Source organism: Syngnathus leptorhynchus, chromosome 3, assembly GCF_054491065.1.
Source record: "Syngnathus leptorhynchus isolate UIUO chromosome 3, UIUO_Slep, whole genome shotgun sequence".
NCBI lineage: Eukaryota > Metazoa > Chordata > Actinopteri > Syngnathiformes > Syngnathidae > Syngnathus > Syngnathus leptorhynchus.
In genome coordinates this window covers 19,158,959-19,183,038 of record NC_141197.1, presented here as the reverse complement: position 1 = coordinate 19,183,038, position 24,080 = coordinate 19,158,959, and the positions used below count along the sequence as shown (strand labels likewise).

At 41.1% G+C, this 24,080-nt stretch overlaps 7 protein-coding genes, 1 long non-coding RNA gene and 2 other non-coding genes across 11 annotated transcripts; 5 read left to right on the top strand and 5 right to left on the bottom strand.

Annotated features, from left to right (window-relative positions):
* Positions 1–67: 67 nt before the first annotated feature.
* On the bottom strand, positions 68–6,025 carry cyp27c1 (cytochrome P450, family 27, subfamily C, polypeptide 1). The gene is made up of 9 exons (XM_085907514.1): positions 5,622–6,025; positions 4,865–5,055; positions 4,496–4,695; positions 4,186–4,395; positions 3,782–3,945; positions 1,867–2,033; positions 1,657–1,735; positions 1,254–1,457; positions 68–1,172 (listed from the first exon to the last, which is right to left on the bottom strand). Exons 1-9 carry the CDS (start codon positions 5,913–5,915, stop codon positions 1,053–1,055), a joined length of 1,629 nt encoding a protein of 542 aa, XP_085763640.1. The 5' UTR covers positions 5,916–6,025; the 3' UTR covers positions 68–1,052.
* A 1,436-nt stretch (positions 6,026–7,461) lies between these two features.
* gpalpp1 (GPALPP motifs containing 1) lies at positions 7,462–9,880 on the top strand. Its single transcript, XM_085907598.1, has 7 exons — positions 7,462–7,673; positions 7,762–7,885; positions 7,959–8,051; positions 8,116–8,365; positions 8,562–8,726; positions 8,840–8,941; positions 9,033–9,880. The coding sequence occupies exons 1-7, from the start codon at positions 7,595–7,597 to the stop codon at positions 9,249–9,251; spliced, it is 1,032 nt and encodes a 343-aa protein (XP_085763724.1). The 5' UTR covers positions 7,462–7,594; the 3' UTR covers positions 9,252–9,880.
* Positions 9,881–10,027: 147 nt separating this feature from the next.
* LOC147059644 (general transcription factor IIF subunit 2-like) lies at positions 10,028–12,952 on the top strand. 2 transcript variants are annotated; one of them, XM_085908444.1, is made up of 9 exons: positions 10,028–10,176; positions 10,504–10,577; positions 10,660–10,684; positions 10,782–10,920; positions 11,476–11,535; positions 11,819–11,900; positions 12,048–12,147; positions 12,326–12,469; positions 12,552–12,952. In XM_085908444.1, the coding sequence occupies exons 1-9, from the start codon at positions 10,108–10,110 to the stop codon at positions 12,672–12,674; spliced, it is 816 nt and encodes a 271-aa protein (XP_085764570.1). In that variant the 5' UTR covers positions 10,028–10,107; the 3' UTR covers positions 12,675–12,952. The 2 variants fall into 2 exon arrangements, with proteins under 2 accessions (XP_085764570.1, XP_085764571.1); XM_085908445.1 differs by lacking the exon at positions 11,476–11,535.
* On the bottom strand, positions 12,605–14,674 carry LOC147059641 (uncharacterized). Its single transcript, XR_015065745.1, has 4 exons — positions 14,379–14,674; positions 14,029–14,091; positions 13,658–13,757; positions 12,605–13,102 (listed from the first exon to the last, which is right to left on the bottom strand). It is a non-coding gene; the product is annotated as an uncharacterized LOC147059641 (long non-coding RNA).
* On the bottom strand, positions 13,279–13,412 carry LOC147059643 (small nucleolar RNA SNORA31). Its single transcript, XR_015065775.1, has one exon. It is a non-coding gene; the product is annotated as a small nucleolar RNA SNORA31 (small nucleolar RNA).
* LOC147059642 (small nucleolar RNA SNORA31) lies at positions 13,825–13,959 on the bottom strand. Its single transcript, XR_015065777.1, has one exon. It is a non-coding gene; the product is annotated as a small nucleolar RNA SNORA31 (small nucleolar RNA).
* A 109-nt stretch (positions 14,675–14,783) lies between the features above and the next one.
* Positions 14,784–16,890, top strand: LOC147059640 (uncharacterized). The gene is made up of 2 exons (XM_085908653.1): positions 14,784–15,424; positions 15,598–16,890. Exons 1-2 carry the CDS (start codon positions 15,232–15,234, stop codon positions 16,623–16,625), a joined length of 1,221 nt encoding a protein of 406 aa, XP_085764779.1. The 5' UTR covers positions 14,784–15,231; the 3' UTR covers positions 16,626–16,890.
* Positions 16,891–17,490: 600 nt separating this feature from the next.
* LOC147059639 (uncharacterized) lies at positions 17,491–19,337 on the top strand. Its single transcript, XM_085908655.1, has 2 exons — positions 17,491–17,780; positions 18,092–19,337. The coding sequence occupies exon 2, from the start codon at positions 18,122–18,124 to the stop codon at positions 19,064–19,066; it is 945 nt and encodes a 314-aa protein (XP_085764781.1). The 5' UTR covers positions 17,491–17,780; positions 18,092–18,121; the 3' UTR covers positions 19,067–19,337.
* A 230-nt stretch (positions 19,338–19,567) lies between these two features.
* LOC147059638 (uncharacterized) lies at positions 19,568–21,364 on the top strand. The gene is made up of 2 exons (XM_085908656.1): positions 19,568–20,005; positions 20,163–21,364. The coding sequence occupies exon 2, from the start codon at positions 20,166–20,168 to the stop codon at positions 21,093–21,095; it is 930 nt and encodes a 309-aa protein (XP_085764782.1). The 5' UTR covers positions 19,568–20,005; positions 20,163–20,165; the 3' UTR covers positions 21,096–21,364.
* A 292-nt stretch (positions 21,365–21,656) lies between these two features.
* Positions 21,657–23,813, bottom strand: LOC147059637 (uncharacterized). The gene is made up of 2 exons (XM_085908652.1): positions 23,670–23,813; positions 21,657–23,342 (listed from the first exon to the last, which is right to left on the bottom strand). The coding sequence occupies exons 1-2, from the start codon at positions 23,758–23,760 to the stop codon at positions 21,937–21,939; spliced, it is 1,497 nt and encodes a 498-aa protein (XP_085764778.1). The 5' UTR covers positions 23,761–23,813; the 3' UTR covers positions 21,657–21,936.
* Between the last annotated feature and the right edge of the window lie 267 nt (positions 23,814–24,080).

The window sequence follows — 24,080 nt, the reverse complement described above, 5'->3', positions numbered from 1 at the left end:
ATGCAGCCCATACTTCTGAAGAGGAAAAAAAAATAGTACACATCATAATTCCATTAAATTTATGGTTTCCAGTTTTACTGAAACTACAGTAAAAGCAGTAAAAAAAAAAACCCACAAAGCAGATAAATACAAATACACGCTTCTGTTAAAGGCCATCAGAGGAAGAGTACAAATCATTTTTCAAATCATAATTTGATTATATTTATGATTTCCAGTTTTACTGAAACTACAATTAGCGCAGTAAGAAATACAATTAAACAGATCGTTACTATTGTATAAATTTGTTCTATTTCCTTCCATGAAAATAAGTGGGAATCCTAATCCCTTTCTTTGTTACATGCATTACCTCTAAAATAGCTAAAATTATGCATCCATAAAAAAATACTACTAAACTGTTTTGTCCTTTTACAGCACATACAAAAATACAAACCTACATTTTATTTGTTTCACAGTTGTGACTCTTTAACAAATAATGGATTGATCAATTTTGTTTCTTTTTCATACGCACACGTACATTCCAGCACACTGCTTACATTTGAAGAAAGAATTAAAATATATAGGTACTATACTTGGTTGGAATAAGTCATTTAGTACAAATATAACAGTCAGCAAAATAAAATAGTTATTAACATTACTTATAAAAACCGCTGATTCTCAATACATTCACTGTTTACCATCAACATTCAGTGTCCAACTTAGGGGGGGGGGGGGGGAACGGTGCATGTGAAATTGTGCCTGCATCAGTGTGATTATGTAGGTTACAGTTTGCGTTGCACTCATTATTTTTTATAGCAAATAACAGAATGAATCACAGGAGTCCCATCTCTAACAATAAAATACAGTGGTTTGATCTAAAACGGGCAAAACATAAAATGAGCTACAGTATTTTATTTTATATTATTGGTCCAGTAAGATGTGTGTCCTTCCTTTGTTGCCCGAGTAAAACCTCAGTAGAAACACTGGACGATGTGCAGAAAGCAGTCTTGTGAGAATTTAAAAAATATAGATGAAAAATGTACAATACAGTAGATGTTACAGAGAGAAACTTTCACCTAGTTTTCTCTGTCAATAAACTGCAGGTGGATCGGGCTTGCGGGGCAAAGAAGGCCGTGAGTTTTGGCCTGCACTTCAGCAGTGACAGAAGACGTGCCAATGTGAAACCTTTGGATGAGCTGTAAAACAAGACAAGAGTGAATAATTTGCATCATTTGAATAGTTTCTTGTCAACATTGGGTTTATTTTTTTTTTTTTACCCGGGTCAGAACCAGATGCATTTCTAATTCGGCTATTCTCCTGCCAATGCAGCTCCTGATGCCATAGCCAAACGGAATGGAGCCAAAGTTGTCGACACGATCTGAGGAATCCTTTCTTATCCAACGATCCGGCCGGAAGTCTAAAGCATCAGCAAAGTTCTCCTCGTCCAAGGAAGTGGAGTAGTGACAAAGAGCCAACTGAGTCTAGCAGAATGGAGAGCGGAGGGGGGGGGAGTTGCTTTTGAGAACAACTGTACTGCAGCGATACGCCAAAGATGCATGAGGATCACATTACAACTGGCTGCACTGTATATTTAAAAAAAAAAAAAAAACTCAATTTTCTTCTCGCACGTGCTCACCAAACAAGACACACATGTTGAATGTCCACACAAGACGTACGTACCCCTTTGGGGATGTAGTATCCACCCACAATCAAGTCATCCTGGGTAATCCGTCCATTGCCTGGGAGAACTGGAAAAAGCCTGCTCTCAGGGAGGAGCGCACAAAGACTGTTAATCAGCACCATTCTAGATTAATGCTTTTACAATCAGACACAAGGATAATCCTATTCAAGCAAACACAATCACAATTACTTGTAGTATGCAATGTGCACCTGAGGGTTTCTTTCACCAGGCCTCTGATTAGAGGTAAGCGAGTTATGTCTTCAGCTACGGGGACAGTTCGAGGTCCTAAAGTCCTCTCCACCTCCATATGGATTTGCTCCTGGATTTGGGGGTGTCGTGCTAACAGGTAGCTAGCCCATGACAGGGTGAAGGATGTCTGGAAAAAAAAAAGTACAGAAAGCTCATCACGTTAAGAAATCTTTTTTTTTTGAAGCGGGGAATGTTTTCGTAATGTCTATTAAATTTGTGAGAACGGGTTTTGTAAGCAGTGCCTGGAGTGAGCTGACATAAGAGTTTCTATCACGTTGCATAAGTGTTCAGAGAGTGTGTGGGGGGCTTTTGAGTGAGGGGTGAGGGGGGGGTCTTTTTTTTCCATGTGCTTAGCAGACACCAGCTGCAGTCCTGTCCTTTAGCCCGCTTGCCATTATTCAGCATATACCTTAATTAGATGTGCTAAATCTAGCCACACATTTTGTTCCACTGCTGGAAATAAAATAGTCGGGATTTAAATTCACAGTTTCCTCTGACAAAACCACCCGACGTCATTTATATTACAACATTGTAACTTCCCACAGAAAGAAATTGACTCTCATGTATGTGTCATCTCCGCATACTGTCAGTTATCACTCCCTCTTTCCATTCAGCCCTTCTTGTGACTTTCCCACCCGAGTATTTCATGACGCTTGCGTATTAGTCACCATGAATAGACCCAGGAGATCAGTAAGGGATCACTATCTGAACAATGAACAAACAAACCTTTATCCAGCCCATTCTTTTTTTGTTTGGGAGCCTTCCAGCCACCAGCCTTCAGTGTGGCTCTTCCAAAATGTCCTCTACATCCCCCCCCCACCCCACCCCCCCATTTCGCACCCTTGCTGATCATCGAGGCCAGTTGGTGGAGACACTTGCAACACCTGCGACAAAGGCCAAGAGGAATCATATAACAGAGGCTCATCCAAACTCCTCTTAAAAGACCTTCCTTTCACTCCATCCCCCACAATCTCAGATTTTTTTTTTGCTTCCATCTTACACCCAGGATCATTTTTACCCCCCACTATTAAAAAGAATGGTTGTCGTTCCCACTAAGCCAGCTCACCTCTGGCCAGTTTGTGCCATAATTCTAGCTGTGGCTAACGTGTCTTGACAGCTCCTGTGTTTGCTGAGTAAAGGAACAGCACAGCTAAATCCACCCCCTACCAGCACATGGCCGTTGCAACAAGTTCAACAAAAACACACACCCTTTCATCCTGCGGCCTGCAGATGAGTACAAAACACGCCAAACAAATTAAGCGGTAGCTGTGCAGAGGTTCACATTCCTATTTGTTCTCCAGAAATGGCCGACAGCGTTGAAAAGAGATGACTTCAATTTGTATCGTTACATTTTTTTCCCAAATCACCAGTTGTGATGTAATTCATCGAAAAACCAAAAAAAAAAAGATCTTAGATCTGATGAATGATAATTTCCACGAGTCATTGCTTTTCTTCATAACAGTTTTGACATCTTTCATCCATCAAATTATGGTTAAAAAAAAAAATACAATCAGTGCAAATGTCTACGGCTTCATGTAGGAGCACACAAAATCCAAACACAGATGTCCGCTGGCGAGGAAGACAAAAGCCCCCCCCCCCCCCCCGCCCCGTGTAGCTTTAACAGGCGCAGCACAAGAAACCAAATCAGACTGAGAACACGTTTGTCACAAGGGGTTCTTCGGGACAACCCGTTGACTACCCTGACCTGACGCTGGCACAACTACACAGGCGGCAAACACACCACCCTCGAAACCCAACACTGACTCAGTCACACACACATCCGCACGCAAGCACGCACACATGTGGGATTCCTTCATCCACTGCTAAAACACACATCCAGTGCGCCGCCGCATTCCTCGAGAGGCCGTTACACACCGTGTCAACCCCTGCGAGTAACATCTCGGTTGCATTGGCGTAGATTTCCTCCATGCTCATCTCCTTGGTGACGAGCATGTGTGTAAGCAGTCCTCCCTTCACCTCCTCTCCCCGCTCCAGCTGGGCCTTGATCTCACTGAGCCTCTTATCAATGTGAATAACGCCTGGGAGCAGACACACACAGAGAAGGTGGGATGAATAGAGGGGGGGGGGGGGGGGAGTAGTGAAAGAAAGAAAAGAAAAGAAAGAGAGCAGGTTATGTAAGAAACAGATTTTCACTTTAATCAATTTTTGAAGTCTGGGAAAAGGAGATGCTTTTAAAAAAAATACTCTCAAATTGTATGTTTGTAGCTACCTGGACACTTTGCACGAATATACAGCGTTAAATGACGTCGCCATCTTACTGAATTTGAAGAGGCCGTCCCAAGAGAAACAGAACTCCTCCCAAGGTTTTGGGATGATGGGCCGAAGCCACTTAGGGATGGCTCCGGCATACATGGTAGTCTTGAAGGAACTGAACATGAGGTGCAGTGCGTTGATGTAGTCTTGAGTTTCCTTGGGAATCTCATTTTCCAGACAGCCTAAACGACACTCGTACAAAATGGCCGCTATACCTGCAAAGACAAAAGAGAAAGATTGCATACCCGGTCCGAACAGCGACCAGCCTGGCTGGCTCTTTCCATTCATCGCAAAGCTACATCGTCTTTTCCGAACCTTCCATGGCGTATTTGAAGAAGAGGTCATTGATGTTCAGCACAGTTGCTCCGTCCGCCGCCTGGCTACGCACAATACAAACTCTCTTGATCAGGTCGTCTACCACCTTGTTAATATCTTCGGAAAAGACGGCCACATCCCGGGGGCGCATGATGAGCTGCCTAAGGACACTTCGCATTTTCAGCCAATGTTCTCCCTCCCTGTAGAAAATGTCATGCTTTGTATGAATGACTTTTAATCAATAGGGAGCAATGTGAGTGATGGCAAATTGTTCCGATACAATTGTTTCTTCATTTCTGCTTAACCCGGCAATACGTACTGTCCATAATCTATTGGCTGTCCCACTTGATTGAAAGAAAAACTACTCACGCTGAGATGAGACCTGTCGAACGTCCCCTCATGTCTCTGTACTCTTTCCAGGACTCCATGTTGGCTCTCTGAGGGGCCACACCTTCAGCCCTCAACACCTCAGCCACCAGATCACGACCGGCGATGGAGACCACCAGTTGAGGCCCAAAACGGGATTTAAAAATGTTCCCATATTTCTTGCTGTGCTCCATCTATCACACATCGGCAACCATTAACAGATATTGACAATATTCTTGTTTGCTCTTTTTTATTTAAGATGTTGCATAAAATGCTTTTCATACATTTCACGGAGTACATGTGCAAATTTTTGTGTGTCTCACAGACGATTTAGAATTTTTGTGAAGATTGCAATAAGCCAATTTCAAAGAGCACTGATAGGTGGAATATTAAATGCAATATTAAATCGGCACCCCCGCGACCATGAAAAGGATATGCGGTGTTGAATATGGATGCATGGATTTTATTATTATTTTTTTTTTATGGCACCGGGAGTAAAAAAAAAAAATCCTGGAGCAAGTACCTGATTTTGAATCACTGCTTGCGTGAATCAAAACAATGCACAGGCCATAGTGAAAAATGTTTTACAATATAAACGATCCCGATCAGGTACATAGACCAAAAAATAAAAAAATAAACGACGAGCAAATTGTGATTCAAGAAAACTGTTTTAATTAACTTTGGTTTACGCACATTGGTTTGGAAATATTCAAACGGACAATTGGCGTGATGCGCTTCCATCCAGAGCCGGTTTTTTTACCTGGATTTGATGAATTCTACTAAAACCGTCCCTCCAGAAGAACTCGACGAGGTTGGACGTCGTGCTGGGTCCAGGCATCTCCTTCAAACTTTTAACTCTTATGTTCTTGTCTCCGATTTGCGCCGCTGTGATGAGACCCGGGGAGACGCTGTCCTCGTCTGCAGACGCGGGGATCCCAAAAGCCTCGCTGGCTGCCGATTTGTGCAATGCCCGCAATGTGACCACCATCTTATTCAGATAGTCCCCGTGTAAATATTTCCAGCAAGTTCCCGTAAAATTACTGAACAGGGCCATATTTTTTTTTTTTTTGGTGACTGCGTCCCGTGCGTAAAATGAACCTCGGCAGCGTTTACATGGAGCACGTGCTCGTCCTCTGTGGTACAGTTACGTGAAGTTGGTGCGCTTGTGTTGTGAAACGCTTTTAAACGGTGCCGATGAAAGAAGAGGATTGGATGTTTGCTTCGGGAGACCTCTGTATACGGATGTGGGCGTTTCCTTACGCCCCCCTCCCTTAAAAAGACCTCTGGTTCATCCTTTCTTTGAGAAAAGGAGGGGAGAGCTATTACAAAAAAATATTCTGTTACGTCACACCGATCAATTGGCATGTGAGCAGTCGTGAACCCGCAAACACAGCGAATGTACACAAACGCGCACAAAACCAACATAGAGTCAATTACATGACCACAATTACTAAATGATTTATGCACGTGAATACTGAATGGCTCTGTCAATATGCAATACTTTATTTATATTTAATCGAATTCAAGCACCAGCTTTAAAAGTTGAAAAATGGTCTCACTGTGATGTATTTTTCGGACATAAGCGCGGTGATGCATACTCGAGTATGCAGACATGAATTAAAATCTTTCTCATTCCAAGACAAGTGGCCTCAAAGGCAGGACACAAAAACATGATTCACAGAGAGCAGAACCCAACTTTGGCTGGCAAATCTGAATGGACGAAGGTGGACACTTTCCCACGCTCACTTCTTTGGCACGCTGCACAATGCTCGAGACTCTGTATGTCATTCTTGAAGTTCTATTGGAGCAAATTGTCTTGACTTCGAAAGCAAAAAACTGCAAGCCCCAAATCTCGTCCCAAGCATTTCCATATTCGTCAAGTGAAAATAAACCTTGCCTTTTGTCACCCAAAATATCTTGCACATTGAGCATTGATTGTTTTTCTTGACTTGACTGTAGGCTTAGAATAAATTAGAAATTGGATAACCCTTGTAAAAACATGAAAAAAGAAGGCCAATGCTACCGATGAAATGATAGTAGAAAGAGTAGTATGTGAATTTTATTGATTATTTTGCACGTGTTTTTATAGCATTTTACAAAATTGCGTGTGACTGTTACGGTTTGACTTACACATATTATTTTTATTTATCCTCCTCTGTCTACTAAGATTCAAATGTTGTTGTTTTTCCAACACTAAAACAGGGTTAACCCACCTGTTAAAAATGATGAAATTGGCTGGTCTTGCTTTTTAGAGCAAAAAACAAATACATTGTGAATTTCCATCATCACATTGTGTCAACATTTTTGTATGCCCCTAAAACCTTCTAATCTGCCACTCATTCTATCATTAAATTTGTATTATTGGATTAAAAAGCGGGGGGGGGGGGGGGGGGGCGATGGAAAATGCAGTTTCCGGTTGTACCCTTCAAAATAAATATTTTGTCTTTCCAGTTGCAAACTTCAAATATAGAACGAAAAAATATACATGTATCCGAAGCAGGTATAGTAGCCTGATTGTAACTGAACCGGAACCGCAACTATCACAATGAATACAAATTACCAGATTATATTCTTGTAGGTGACTTCCCGTATGGATTGCAAGAACGCATGCGCAGTGCTGCTCAAAATGTCGTCCTGGGCGATGAGCGAAATGTAATGTTTTACATGGATCGCAATGACTTAAAACCAATTTTAGAAAACGAGTAAACGTGCTTTGTGCTAACCGGTGCCAGTATGGCTTCCCAAAACACCATCGGACCTGCTTTGCCCCCAAATTTTAAAAACGCGGACGATTCTGATGATGAACGTGACTGTGAGTATAATTTACATTTTGAAATATTACGATACTAAATCACGTATAAGTGTCATATCCATCATATATTTGTGATTCCGCGTCGTAGTTGCTGGTCCCGCTTTGCCTCCTGGTTACAAACAAAGAGAACAGTCCAGCTCGTCAGATGAAGGTGAAGAAGTGGTCGTCAAAAGAGTCAAGACGGGACACACGTCTGAAGACAATCATGCAGAGTATGTAGATAAGTGCATGCAATTCAGAAATGTCATGTGAACTCTACATAAACACAATCTGTTGTTGGAACAGAGCGGAGAAGACAAAAGCACAAGAAGATGATGATGGCTTCTTTGGACCAGCATTGCCTCCAGGTTTTTGCAAGAAACAGAGCTCACCAGAAAGGTGATAGAATGGATAAAAGTTAAATTCATTGTTCTTGGCTTAAGTTGTTGACATTTCCTTGTAGGCCACCTGTGCTGGGACCAGTTTTGCCTCCAGGGTTCCGCCGTGCAGTGAATGATGACGATGATGGTGATGAAGAAGGGTTTTCTGGGCCTGCCTTGTCGCCCGGCTACAAGGCTGATTCCCTCAGTAGCGAGGAGGAGGAGGATGAGTTTATTATTGGACCCATGCCATCTGACGGTCCAGTTCAAAATACAGTGGCGCTGGACATTGAACGCAGAGCACAAATAATGAAAGACAAGCTGACTAAAGTTGTGAGTCTAAGCTTTTCTTATAGCTTTTCCATAACTATTTTTTAACATCTACTGTACTTTCTTTTTTTCGTGTGAAGTGTTGGTCGAGAAAAAAAAACAACTAGTAATTGATTTTTCTGATGTGCAGAATGTTACAGTTCAGCTTGATTCCCTACATTGTTGCAAGTGTAATAATTCATAATTAAATAATTTCAAGGATGTTCCAGAGGCGCCAAGCCGAGAGACTTGGATGACAGAACTTCCACCAGAACTACAACATATCGGTTTGGGGGCTCGCACTTTCAAAAAGAAGTCAGGTCCAGAGAAAGGTGACCGCTCCATTTGGACCGACACACCTGCAGACACAGAGCGCAAGGCCAGGGTAAGAAAAGCCAGCAATTGTCATTCTTGGCTTATTGGCATCACGTGTGATATTTGCGACACCGTTTAAATTTATAAAAACACAATCATTATGAGTTTTTTCTTGAACAATAGGAGCGCCTCGAGAAAAAAAAGACGGGGGAGACTGAGAAAAATTCAGCCCCACAAATCTCTCAAAAGGATTTGGAAATGGCTGACAAAGTGTCCAAATATAACGTAAGTTGTGACAACTTAATCATTCTTGACAAGCAATATGTTCACAATCATCCTGAATTATGCAATACTTTTTTTTTTTTGATTATTAAAGAAAACAAAACGCTCAGAGTCTCTGCTGAGTTTGCATACGAAGAACCTAAAGGAGAAAGCAAAGCAGGTGGAAGACAAGCCGGTGGAGAGAAGAGCATTTGATCGGGAAACTGACCTGAAGGTCAATCGCTTCGATGATGCACAGAAGCAGCGTCTGCTGAAGAAATCTCAGGAACTGAACACGCGCTTCTCCCACAGCAATGATAAGATGTTCCTTTAAAGACGGTCTTTACAGTCAAATGTTGTCTACTAAATAAAACACAGAAATGGACAATTATTTGGAAGATGAGGGCCACGAGATGGCATTTGCATTTTTCTTTTTCTCGGAGATTAGTTTAATCAATGTTATGACTAAGTAACATTTCTTTCCATGCCATTCCTTAAAATGGAAACAATTTTAAATGTAGTTTTTTTTTTTTTTCTGCTGTCAGTAAGAAATAGTAAACAATCGTTTCATTTTGTTGTTGTAAACTCAATGTGGAAATGCTCGTGATGTCATTGCTGCGCTTCAATGTCATTTTATACTATATATAAAAATCGTTTCATTTTTTAAATTAGATAAGAAAATCGACCATTGAACTTGTTGCCCAAGGGAACTCTGGAAAACACGAACTAGTGAAAGTATATCTACCACAAAAAAGATTTGCAACAGACCCAAATTATCATCTCGTCTCTTTATGTTGTATTTCAGAGATTATTTGTTTATTATTTTTTTGTAAGAAAATAAAGTGTTCAGTGTATTGTGAAATTTGATTCACATTATTTTCTTTTCTAATTGTGTGATGAGAAACCCTTTTCTAATGGCACAATTTTTTTCTAAAAAGGCTTTTTGTGTCAGAGTAACTGTCAACTCTTACCGTTCAGTGCATAATTGGATAGTCCTAAATGGGGTAAAAATAAACAATCACTAAATTACAATGTACACGTATTCCTCAACCGAGAATTGGCATGAAACATAAAAGACAAATGCCCTCGATATTTTTGGACCTTCTAGGGCACCGTCTTACAGTACGCATGCGCGAAATACTTAGAACAAAAAGCTTCATTGCAAGATTTCACAAAACAACAAAGTTACAATGACAGAGAAAGCAGGAGAAGTTGATTTAACCGGTGCTAAACTAAATACAGGCGTTTGGCTTGTAAAGGTATGTGCATGTATTTAAATGTTCGAAATAGGAACACACAACGTTTAGCTAACCCGGCTAACTATCGCTTCTACAATATTTCGATTGCAGTATTTTTGTCTAAATCTACTTCAATCGTTGTCTTTGCAGCACACAACTAAACGATGATCAAAAAAATAAATAAATGAGCTAAACGTTTCTCCTTCGTGGTTTCCATTGTGCTCATTTGAAGAAATTGTTCTGCTTAACAGCAACATTTGACCATGTTTGATACAAGACTGTTTATTGTGGTAAATGGAGCTTGTCCCAAAATACATCCAGTAAACAAATCAACCTTTGAGTCTGCAGGTGCCCAAGTACCTCTCTCATCAATGGGCAAAAGCCACAGGAAGAGGCGAAGTTGGCAAACTCAGAATCTCCAAGTATGTTTTCTTATTATGCTTTATTACCATTAATCGTTATTCCATTTCATTGACATTATTGTTTTTTTCCTTTTTTTTCAAGGAAAGGTAATCTAGGGAAACCAGAGGTAAGACCTCGTATGGTATACCACTATCTTGCCTTTATATTCATCGGTAGTTATGCTGTAATATGTTGACCTTAATCTTAGTTATTATTCCTTACAGGTGTCTTTTACTTTAAATGAAGAGTTGACTGCTATTGATGGGATAGAAGACAAGACAGTGTCTGCACCTCGGGAACATCCGTTGACAATGCAGACGGTGGGAGGTCAGACATTGGCAGTATTCACAGAGATGACATCGGGTGAGTATTTTCATCTTTAAGCTATATTTGGGAATGCTGGGTTGTTCTACTGTCTCAAATATTGAGAAAGAGCTCACCGATAAATTTGGACAGATTAGTGAGCAATATTTTAGAGAACTTGTACAGAGTCACGTTTTTTTTTGTTCAACTTGGTGAAAAACGGGAGCAAGCGCAAGTGTTGTTAGTCAGAGCGCCTTCAAAACCATCAAAGATACAAAGAAGAAGAAAAAAAGATGCTCTGACTTGATATCGTGGCTACTGAGCATGCCTTGTGTGAACTTTGTGCACTTGGGCCAGCATCGTCGTTTGTGGTTGTTGTGTTTGTGGTGGTGGGTCAGGTTTTCTCTGCTCGCTGCTTGTGAGAGCTTTCTTGCTTTGCTGGTGTGTGCGCGCGCTTACGTATTCAACAGCGTTGGCTTGAATTCGTTAAAACGTGTCCAACTAAACCCTGGGAGTGGCTCTGATTGTCGATTCCTCCTCCTCCCTCTATTTTCCATTCCACATATCTATATATATATTTTTTTTATTTGACCATCCCTCCCTCCCCCCCTGTAGGCCAATCAGAAGAGAGATCTGATGGTGGCAGCTCAGGTTCGGGGGCAGGGGCTGGTCCAGGTGAGTTCACCTTGTGAGGTGAATCACACACAAGTGATAGTTTCTCTTCATCCTAAGATGCCAACATTTTTATTTTTTATTTTGGTTGCGCCCTGGAAGATGCAAACACCAGAACGGTAGCTTGTTGATTTGAAATATTTTGATACGAGGTACCTCAGGTGGATTATTGGGTGATTGAAAGTCAACATTTTGCTTTGTGGGCCTTGATAATGCAAATATTTTACAAATCGAATAAGTCTTTCACATACCAAGTTGTTATATGCATTTTTTTTCCCCACTTCAGATAAAATTGCTTTGGAGGGAGTTGTGGTGCAGAGAGCAGATTGCAGGCCGGCTGTAAGTGAAGGCTATATGAAGCTTAAGAGGTGAGACTTGTGTCTTAAGCGAAACTCCTTTCGACAAGTTTAAGACATTTCTTTACAAGTCTATTGAGAACTGTGAAATATTTTGCTCAGATTGCGATTGTAATTTTGCAACAAACCACAAAAACGTTCACGTTGATCTCGAAACAGGTTACAAATCGAAGAGTCCACCAAGCCGATCCGGCTGTCGCTGCAGTTACAAAAACCAGTCACCAACAACTTCAAACCCAAGGCTGACCATGCGTACAACGTAAGAATAGCTCACATTTGTCAGTTTTCAGATTTTCTCATTCGAAACGCCGTGTTGTCAGAATCCAATGTTAGCGGCATACTTCATGTCGCTAACGAGACTATTTGGTCAGCAGGCTGTGGATCCCAATTTGGGGCTTGGATAGGAAGTATCTATTTATCTGCTTTATGTTTACCAGATTGAGTATGAGAGGAAAAAAAAGGAGGAAGGCAAGAGAGCGAGAGCAGACAAGCAACAGGTGTTGGACATGTTATTTTCTGCTTTTGAGAAACATCAATACTACAACATCAAAGACCTGGTGGACATTACCAAACAACCCGTGGTGAGACAGCGCTTTGAATTCACTTTACAGGGTTATTCAAATGTTGCTATATGTTGATTGCAACATTTTCTGACCCGTTCAGATTTATCTCAAAGAAATCCTGCGCGACATCGGCATCTACAATGTGAAAGGGACGCATAAGAACACTTGGGAGCTGAAGCCCGAGTATCGACATTATCAAGGCGAGGAAAAAGTAGATGAATAGGACGGAAGTTATACGTGATGGCCGATCCCATCACCCAGTGTGCCGTGGAACCTTGATTTGTAAACACTGTGTAACAAATGATGTAAATATTTGTGGATCATGTTGGGGTAAAAAGTTTTAATAGCATGTTTACAAAAGGATGATGACAGACTGCATCATAGTTTTATGCCTTATTTTTGTGTTTTTTTTCTTCTTAGCATTTCCTTCATCTCCACCCATTGAGATATTTTCTAAATACAGTATAAAAATTATCTGTAATAATAAAGGTTTTGATTAGATGCCACGTGAAAATGTTTTAATGATTATCCATAATACAATAATGTAAAATAACTTTTCAGCTTCACTGAATCCAAGTCCTGGCAGGTTTTGGAAGCAGCAGGGTTGCCACAGGTAACGTTGACTTTGTCCCTCCATGAGATATTTTACTCCTGAAAGAAACCACAAGCTATGAATAACCAAGGACATCAAACTGCTCAATAGTTCTAGAAACAACTGCACGGACAAAAGGTGGCGAATATTTCATTCTGTCCCAATTGAAATCAAACTGACTGTAGAAGTTGATGGCAAGAAAGCAAGCGACACAAAGAAAGACTTGATATGCTTGATATGTATTCCCCAATTCAAACTGCGCTGCCAAGGTAGAGTAGCAGTCAGAAAGCGAGAGGAAAGTTTACTTTTGCATCTCTTTGCAAACCCAGAAACCAATGCAACTTGCTTCGGGTCTATCAGTGGATGCGTCATGAAACATAGGGCCACACCCAGCACTGAACTGGTCGACCTGGCTTCGTTACAAAGTGCCATTTTGATCAAGGGGAAAATATTTACACTCTGGGAACTTTATATGTGTATATTTGTATTCATGAGCAAAAATGACCCGACTGAGAAAAATTTAGAATCTTTAGGTGGTCTTACACCATCAGTTGTCATCTTAAAAATTTTGTTTTGAATAGAAATTCACCAAACTAAATCAATGTACAGCTCACCGGCAAACACGAGCGATCACTCTTCTTAGTGGCATGTCGACTTTGTCCATCATGGCCAGCAGATGGAACAGTTCATCCCTGTTTCTCTTCTTGCTTAACCCTGAGTAAAAAGAAACAATTTCAGCATGCAAGTTTGCTAAGAACATTTTATTCCAGTGTCATGATTTATATATAGTCCCTTATTCAATCCGAGACACCAGTGGACGGGTGTGCAGAAAGCGCAGGGACAGTTATTATTGCATCTGAAATAATAAAACCCAGAATCTCTCACAGTAGGAGTGCCCAGGCTGTCAAAGATGCAGCTAAGGTAGAATCACACTGACATTGACCCTTTAATGATAATCAGACTCTTAATGATAATCGACACTTACAGGCAAAATGTCATCCACCATCTTAGAAGTGTGTGTCCACGTGTTCAAATGGCCTGTGAACATCTGGAGGGGTAGACATAAGATAACTTGGTATCTTCACAACTTTGTTTTAAACGCAACTTTTCAGAGTTTGGGCCAAAACGCAACTGATTTCTGATATTGCTTAAGATAAAATTAAAAGTCTTCACACGCGGGTTAGCATTAGCCACACGAGCCCATGTCGGCCACGAGGGAGGTTCAAATCTCAAGATCACTTTGGCAGCAAAACTGTAGTTTCAATATCGCACGATCACGCAGTTAAATAACAGGCATCCCCTTGAGATTTCTCCACTGCAAGAGGACATACGAACCATAAAACAAGCAAGAACCCATGGTGGCGACAATTCTGACTTCACGTGTCGCGCGGAACGGGTTGGTTCCAACTCGTTATTTTAAGAGTAGCCAATAACAGAAAACGTCTTTTGTCAAACTTCTCCGGCTGCATTGCTTTGCTGGCAAAACAATCGATGAGGCAGCAGCTCCGCGGCATTCTAAAGAGCGTTGTTTTTCACTATTTTGTCGAAAACTACGCTGCTAATCGAGCTCGCCGTAAGAGAAGCTTCTGCTCGGGTACTTCTCGATCGACAAAATGGCTGCGGTAGCTCCGCAGGAAGTGACGCCGCACCAGAACTCTTATATGACGTCATGTGTGCTCACTTCCGCCTTTTTGGAGTCCACTTTAAGGACGTAACTTGGCGTAATTGACGCAGTTTAAATTTCAAAATTTTGAGTAAATTCACACAAAGTAATTCAAGGTATTTGGTTTATTTTTAAATCGCATTTTTTATAGCGTTAATATCGATTATCAATTTAGCAAGGCAAAGCAGTAATCATTGCAAATCAATGGGTGGCGGTAATGCCCTAATCCAGTTTGTAAAACGCCAAAATAAAGGTACAAGAAAAAAAAGGACTGACGATGAACATTAGCATCAACACACCCAAACAAGCTGGCGTGGTTATTGTACCGGTTAGTGCGTTGGTTTTTGCAGTGTCGTTTCTTTTGTATGTATATGTTAAACATCATTGTTGTTATTACTGCTCGCCTGAAGGTCCCTCAAATTGGCTTCACTTGTTGGCTGCAAACAAAGAGACGTGAAAGTTAGCTGCCCGCAAACCGCTAAAGCAAAGATCAAGTGTGTCAAGTGATGTGATTGCCGAGTGAAAATGTGCAAAGTGCAAATGTTGAGAGCGTTGCTGAATCAGCGACTGAGTGCGGCTGTTGACGAGGTATTTGTAGTGTTCCAAAGAACGATAACAGAATACGAAGAGGAACTTTGTCGTTCAAAAGCAGAGAACGAGCGACAGCGTCAAATATTGAATGCTGTTCTCAAGCCTCACTTTGGATTGAACACAGCAGGTTTGTTCACTTCTTTCACTTGTTATGTCGCTTTTGAAATATGGTTTTACCAGAAACTGACACAATTTTTTTTTTTTTTTACCACACACCACGTATAAGCAAAATTGGGTTTTTCCTCTTCAAATAGTCTGGGGCACACAGCGCGAATTTAAATTGGGTTGTTTTTTCTGCAGACACACAAACAATGGAGGACGTTGGGGAAGGTAGATCTGCAAAAAGTTGCAACAAAGATAATCTTGAGCAAGAGTGGAGCCCCAGGGAGAAGCTAGAAGACACACAAGCCACTTGCGTTAAAGAAGAGGAGGATGAGGCTGACATCGCCAAGTTCCCATTGACTGTCGTCCACGTAAAGAGTGAAGATGAAGACAAGCCTCACTCCTCGCAGCGTCGACACATTCAAAGCAAAAAGAGACGAGCGGATCTCGCGGCTCCGTTATCAGACAACAAAAATCCGCCGCCACACTTTCATGATGCTGATGAGCCTAGAGGTGATGCGAGGAGTCAGACGGACAGTGGACATCTTAAATGTACAGATTGTGACAAAACGTTTAGCGACAACTCGACATTGAAAAGACATCGGCGATGTCACACGGGAGAAAAACCTTTTGCCTGCTCGCTGTGTGACAAAAAGTTCTCTCAGAGGGCAAGTTTAGTGGCACATATGAGAACACACACAGGAGAAAGACCATATACATGCTCACTCTGCACCAAACGTTTTCGCGATAATTCCGCGCTAGCGACGCACATGCGAACGCACACTGGGGAGAAACCTTTTACATGCCCGTTTTGCGATAAAAAATTTGCTCACAAAGGCCATTTGATATCGCATACAAGAACACACACTGGGGAGAAGCCTTTCACCTGCTCGGTGTGCAACACCAGTTTTAGGGTTCACTCGGTGATGATGATACACATGCGAACGCACACGGGGGAAAAACCTTTTGCATGTTCAATTTGTGGCAAAAGGTTCACACAAAAAGGAAGCTTGATCATACACACAAGAACACACACTGGAGAGAGACCGTACACCTGCTCAGTGTGCAACAAAAATTTTCGGGTTCGTTCAGCATTGGCAACACACATGAAAACACACACCGGGGAGAAAGTTTTTGGCTGCAGTGTGTGTGATAAAAGATTTACTCACAAATTTCAAGTTGACAGACACAAATGTGCTGGTGAGAACAGCAGCAGCAGTCAGTGAAGGACTGGAAATTGTATGGGAAACTTGAAGGCTCTTTCATAAATCAATCCCTCAACATTTTTTAAGTGCAATAAATGTTTCCAACACGCCCGCAGATTGTACTCGAGGACACAAATGTGAAAATGTTTGTTTAGGGTTTATAGTGTGTTATCTCTATGCGTGTAGTCAAATGTCATGTTTCGACTAGAGGAAAAAAATTAAAATAATTGAATAAATGCATTTTGATATTCGAACTGATTGGTGATTTCTGTTGGGAGGGGGCTTAATGTATGACCTTTGTGGAAGACAAACATTTAAAAAGAATAGTTTCAGTGTATCATACAGCACCTACAGTTACTTTTGATGATTAGTTTAACTTAATTAAAAAACGCGCTATTTTCAGGTGACTTTGTTCAGGTGGACTTACCGTAGTTGATGTTATGACCTCGGGTTGCGACGAAATGGCGTGCCTGGTAAATCACTGCTTTCACGTGCCTGTAAGATTAATTTAGTTCGTTACTGTCCAATAACGTCGATCCATAATGAACACTGAATTAATTAATAATAAACATGATACTGTGGCAAAAAAAAACTTTTCTCCAGCTGAATGTATTTCGCATGCGCTTTCTTGCCACCCCATTCTGACCAGTAGGTGTCCCCCGTTGCAGTTATTAACGACAGGTTGTACAGTTCCGTACAGTAGCTAATTAAAAAACTATATTACGATTATAATATATGATTTGTGACACAAAAACACCACGTAAAACATGATCATGAAACCGCTTCACCGATGTAAGCCCTTATTTCTCGCAGAGGCATCACTTGTGGGTAAACAATTTTGTCCAAGTGGCTTGCCGTAGATTGAAGCGACTCGGCTTCACATCCGGTCACCAGAAGACTGGTGTTATTGTCAAATCGTTCACGACGTCCCTGATTTTGTCCATCCAGAAAATATTTCATATAACTATTTTAACGTCAGTAATTCTACTCATTTTGGATAAACCAGCCTCGGTGCAGTCCTAATTTTCGCTTGCTAGCTCTCTATAAACAAAGAGACGCGGAAGTCTCAAAACATACCAAGACTACGACGAGGGACTTTTTCGATCCAAAAGAGCGGAAACGTCAAAGACTGGAATCTAGTTTCAGGAAGTCTCAAGTTACATTGCACATAAAAAGGTTTGCCTACTTTTCTCATTCAAACGTTCATATTCCTCCTATCATTAAAAGTAAGCGGAGTACGTGAAGATAATCAACACCGTTTCCCAAAAACGTCAGTCTGTCAAAAAGTCTTCTTTGGTCTCCAACTTCAGAGAGCTTCCTGATTGGCTATCCGTGGCTCTGCTCAACTCGATGTCGTATGCTTGTTCCACTTCTGTGCATGCTTTTCAATCTCTTGCTATTGTACCTCGTGACTTTTCCCATTGATAGTATTAGTAGTCAAATTTAAATCCTCCTGATGATAGTGATCATTTCTCTGATCATTCCAGTTTTGATATCAAACCATCAAAACACTAACAATGGACATCGGAGGGATGAGAGCAGTAGAAATCCATCATCCGCCCGAGGAGCCGGAGCCCTCCCGTATTAAAGTGGAAGAAGATGAACACAGCATAAGTCAGCTTCCAGCAGTGGACTTCCCGGTGATTTGTGTCATTGTAAAGAACGAAGACGATGAAGATGAGCTTTGTGAACACAGATCCCAAGATGGCAGCCTCGTCGCTCCAACGTCAGATAACGATGACATTGATGATGAACACGCCAAAGGTGATGGGACATGTCGCACTGACAGCGCACGCTTGACATGTTCTGAATGTGACAAAGCCTTTGTCAACAAGAGGAATTTGAAAAGACACATGAGGATTCACACAGGAGAGAAACCTTTTGTATGCTCATTTTGCGGAAAAGGGTTTTCTGAAATGACAACTTTGATAGCGCACACAAGAACACACACTGGAGAAAAACCTTTTCCCTGCTCAATCTGTAACACAAGTTTTCGAGTGCGTGCATTGTTGGTCAAACACATGAGGACGCACACTGGGGAGAAACCTTATTCTTGCCCAATCTGCGAAAGAAGATTCTCTCGAAAGGAATCCATGATAACACATATGCAAACACACACAGGTGAGAAACCATTTGCCTGCTCAGAGTGTGGCCAGAGATTCTCCCGAAAGGGAAATTTGAGAACGCACTCGAGAACACACACCGGAGAGAAGCCGTTTTCTTGCACAGTCTGCGATGCAAATTTCCGAGTTCAGTCAGGATTGGTTCAGCACATGAGAACGCACACAGGAGAGAAACCTTTTGCCTGCTCAGAATGTGGCAAACGGTTCACTCAAAGGACAAATTTGATGACGCACTCAAGATCACACACTGGAGAAAAACCTTTTACTTGCTCAATCTGTCATACGAGCTTTAGTTATCATTCTTCTTTGAATAATCACATGAGAACACACAGTAAGTAACAATGTCGATATTAAGATTGCGTTTTAACTATATTCAAAAGTATTCTCTACATTCTAAGGGTTCACTCATTTCTATAATGACTTACAGAAAACTTAGCGCAGAATTGGACATCGTTCTTTCCCGCATTGTGTTCTTTATGGAGAACAAATTTCATTTGCCTGATTTTTCATTTATCTTTTTTTTTTTTTAAATGAAACTGTATCGAGACTGTGGTGGATCCTCACAATTTGTCATCATATATGAAACACGTAATGAATGTTGTGTTTTTGAAATATAAATGCATCACTAATCAATGAAGTCTTTGTTATTTTCTCCTTGAAAGAGAAAATGATGTCAAAACGTCTGGCGTTTGAGGTCGATATATTACCGTAAATTGTGGATTATTACTTTTATCTTCATGAAAAATACAAAATAAATCTACCGGAACCTTCAGGTGGGCACCCTTTTGCCACCCGGACATGCATGAATTAAAAGAACGCGCTTTTTTAAGAGTCCTTTGTCCAAACAGGGTCGCCGTAGCCAAATGCGTTGCACGGTGTAAACTCAACTGCCATCGAATTCGACTGTGCAGTTACAAGGTTTATTTTTGCGTTATAGTGATCTTATTTTAGTTTTCAATTCTATCACATAAAGGACAATTTAGGAATTATCAGGCTCTATTTAAACTGTTATGTGATCACTTTCGAGGTTCTCCGGTTTAGCTTAGCTTACAAAGCGACGCAGAAGTTAGCAACACAGCGCTAATCGGAATCAATAAGAGTGTAAAGTGATGTGATTCTATGAAATAACAAGAGTTGCTAATTTAAATGTGCAAAGTACACATTCTGCGAGTCTAACTGTGGCTACTGGTCAGACTGTCCACTAGGCTGAAGTTTGTCGAACAAACGAGCGATAACGTCAACTGTTTTTGGATCAAGCCTCAAGTTGTGTCACAGAAGGTTTGAGCACTTTTGAATTTCATTTGTATCGTAGCTTTCTATTTTTGTTTGTTCTTTGGGAACCTTATCAAGATTTTTCTTCCCCGATTTCAATATTTTACAGTCATTTAACCCATAAATGTTTCCTTTTAATTTTGAAATTCGCCATCGTTTGCAGCCAATGGATGACGGTGGCGGAATCGGGCTTTGCTTTGCACAGCCCACCAGCGTCAAAGAGGAAGAGGAGCAGCGCTTCATCAGTCAGGAAGGCGAGCATCTTCAAGGGCTGGACTTCCCGGTGATCCGTGTCATCGTAAAGAGTGAAGATGATGAAGACAAAAGTCAGAGTGAGCACCACAGAGGGACTGAACCTCCGAGTAGCAGCGTGAATCGACGCTCGACAGCGGAAGGAAGAAGATCCGCAACTGACGGACCGCTAACTCCGCTATTAGATAGCGACGACGCAATGTCACGCTCTCCCGACACTGACGATGAACACTCGAAAGAAGATGTGAACAAATCCTTGAAATGTTCTCAGTGCGACAAAATGTTTGGCCACAAAAAGAATCTGAAAAGGCACATGAGATATCACACGGGGGAAAAACCATTTGTCTGCTCATTCTGCGGTCAAGCGTTCTACGAGAAGGCTCATTTGACAACGCACACGAGAACGCACACAGGCGAAAAGCCGTTTTCCTGCTCAATTTGCGATAAAATATTTTGCGATCGCTCCGCGTGGGTTGTTCACCAGAGAACGCACACTGGAGAGAAACCATTTACTTGCTCAATTTGTGGAAAAAGTTTCCCTCGCAGGGAAAATCTAAGAACTCACACACGAACGCACACGGGAGAGAAACCGTTTACATGCGCTGTCTGCAAAACCAGTTTTACCGTTCGCTCCACATTGGTTCAGCACATGAGAACGCACACGGGCGAAAAACCTTTTGCATGCTCAGACTGTGGCACAAAATTCTCTCAAAAGACACATTTAAAAAATCATATGAGAACGCACACTGGGGAAAAACCCTTCACTTGCCCTTTTTGTGACAAACGTTTCTCTGTTAAGGGAAGTTTGATAACGCACATTCGAACGCACACCGGAGGGATGTGATGTCATTTCTTAAACATCATCGCTTCAGTCACTTGAGTTCTACACAATACTCATTTTAAGAACATTAATTCTTATGTATTTTCCGCTCTTCGTATTATACAAGACTATCATCTAAAATCAAGTTCACAAGCATAGTATGTCAATTATGTATTATTGTTTGGGATGATGTAATATGTCATTGATTGTACTGTTTACAATGAAGACTAATGTATCCAAAATGGGTTTGACTGCAATTAAACCAAATTGACATCAAACGTTTGACTCTTACACATAAAGTCAACTCGAGGAACATTTCAATGACATGATGCCATAATCGTCATTTGAGGAAGTGAACAGAATATCGCTGGCACCGTGATGTAAGAAACTGCTGTGCCCCTTCGAGTCAAAGTCAACTTTATTGTCAATCACTTCACATGCCAAGACACACAAAGAGATGGAAATTGCGTTACCCACTTTACTGGTAAGTGATGTAAACTGCACCCCAAAAGAATTCAGGCCTTAATTTTTCGACATGTTGAGATTTGTAAGGTAGGGTTCTCAAACTCTGTGAGTCAATAATCAGAAACTTTCCAAGCATGCCCTCATAATACAAACGGCAAACAAACATCTTTACATCTACTCCTAAATGCCATATTCATTTAAAAAGTTGCTTATTTTCTGAGAAAATGAAAAAAAAAGGTGTTTAAGGTACACTAGGACAAGTTGTTTTTATTTTTAATGACACTTGTTTTATTCATCATGAAACATACAATTATTTAACACATTAAATATGAGAATTCCACACTTTAATGCTCAAGGCATATTAAGAACATCACACACACAAAGAAAAAAAACATTCAAATTAATTTGTTCCCTCGAGAGAATCTTGCGACACAATCTGTGCAGGCAAAGGGTTTTTCCCCAGTGTGCATGTGTGTGCTTTTAAAAGTTTCTTGAGCGTGAATCCTTGTTCACATAGTGAACAGCCAAAAGGTTTTTCTCCAGTATGTCTTCTTCTGTGTGCTTTCAAATGTCCCCTTTGTCTGAATCGTCTCCCACAAAATGAACATTCAAACGGTTTTTCCCCAGTGTGTGTTCTTGTGTGTATTTGTAATTCTATCTTCATCCTAAAGCCTTTCCCACAAATTGAACAGGCAAAAGGTTTTTCCCCAGTGTGCGTTCTTGTGTGTCTTATTAAGCTTTCCTTTAGAGAAAAGGTTTTCTCACAAACGGAGCAAGTGAAAGGCTTTTCCCCTGTGTGCGTTCTTGTGTGAACCCTTAAATCTGCATTTCTAGAAAATCTTTTGCCACATTCTGAGCAGACAAAAGATTTTTCCGCATTGTGTCTTCTTGTGTGTCTGGTTAAATACGCCTTTGAAGAGAATCTTTTGCCGCAATCCGAGCAGGCAAAGGGTTTTTCCCCAGTGTGTGTTTTTAAGTGATTGCTTAAACGCCCTTTTCGAGCGTAACTTTTCCCACAAACTGAGCAGGCAAAAGGTTTTTCCCCAGTGTGTGTTCTTGTATGTATTATTAAGCTTTCCTTTAAAGAAAATGTTTTACTACAAACTGAACAGGCAAATGGTTTTTCTCCAGTGTGTGTTCTTGTGTGAACTGTTAATTCTCCTTTTGTCGAGAATTCTTTCCCGCAATCGGAGCAGACGAAAGGTTTTAACCCAGTGTGTGTTCTGGTGTGACATATTAAGCTTTGCTTTAGAGAATAGCTTTTACCGCAAACGGAACAAGCAAAAGGTTTTTCTCCGGTGTGTGTTCTCGTGTGAGCTCTTAAAGTGCTTCTTTGAACGAATCGTCTGTCGCAAACCGAGCAGGCAAAAGATTCCCCCGTGTGTATCCTCGTGTGTCTTTTCAAGGATGACTTGTAGACAAACGTTTTATCGCACTGAGAACATTTCAATTGTTTGTCGTCGGTGCGACGCATCACGTCACCTTCGGAGTGTTCGTCACCATCGTTATCGCTATTATCGGAAGAGCGTGACGTTACGTCGTCTCCTTCCGAAAGTGGAGCGGAGAGGTTGTCTGTTTGAGGTCCTCCAAAATCACCCGCTGCTTCAGTCTTCACACTGACACCAGTCGAAAGAAACTTTGTGATTTGGTCCTCCTGTTGCTCTTCTTTAATGTGATGATTTTTGGATTTCCCCTCTTCTGCTTTTATTTGGACATACTCTGACTCTTCCTCCTCTTTCATTTGGGAACACTCTGGCTCCTCCTCTTTTTTAATTTGCTGCTCAGCGAGAAGATCTTCATTGAGGACTGCAGGACAGAAGAAAAAAAAAAAGTCAACCTTTTCTCACCACTTTGAAATTCATGTTCACACTTTTGAGGGCACGTAGAACGAACACGTTTTTTTTTATTTGATCACTTTCCCCATTCCCAGATTACTTTTTAAATGTCGATGGTTTTTAAACCACTAACTTTGCAATACTTCCATTGAATTCTTTCATCCAATTGAGTTATTAACGTGAACAGTGAATACATGCTTTTGTGCAAGAATCGACGTCAACGTTAAATAAAAAAAAAAAAAAAGACGTATATTTCATAGACAGCTACTAAACAAGTGAGAGTGACGAGAGAACAAACCTGCGCTGAAAAGCACAGTTCGAGGCTCCAATTTGAAACGCGAAGGTCCACAAAGGTCCTTATCGCACTCTGCTGTCTTCCTTGCACACATTTTTTTTTTCAAGCGACAATCACAATACTTTGCATTTTGTCGATCTCCTCTTGGCGATGTGTTGCTGTCAAACACGTCTGTCTCTTTGTTATCCGCAGAGCAAGTTATGCTCAATCATAGAAGCTTCGAGGCCCAGACACGAAATTTTAAAGGGCTATTTTAGTCCATGATGCACGTTGTGTTTCGAGGCTTGAGTTCGTTCATTCCTCCGTTCAGAAAAACAATGATATGATGAAGAGTCTCCAAAACTGTGGATGTAAATATTGGTCAATGCGCATGCGCAGTAAATCGGCCATTTTTTTTTCTTTTAAAGGAGGGGA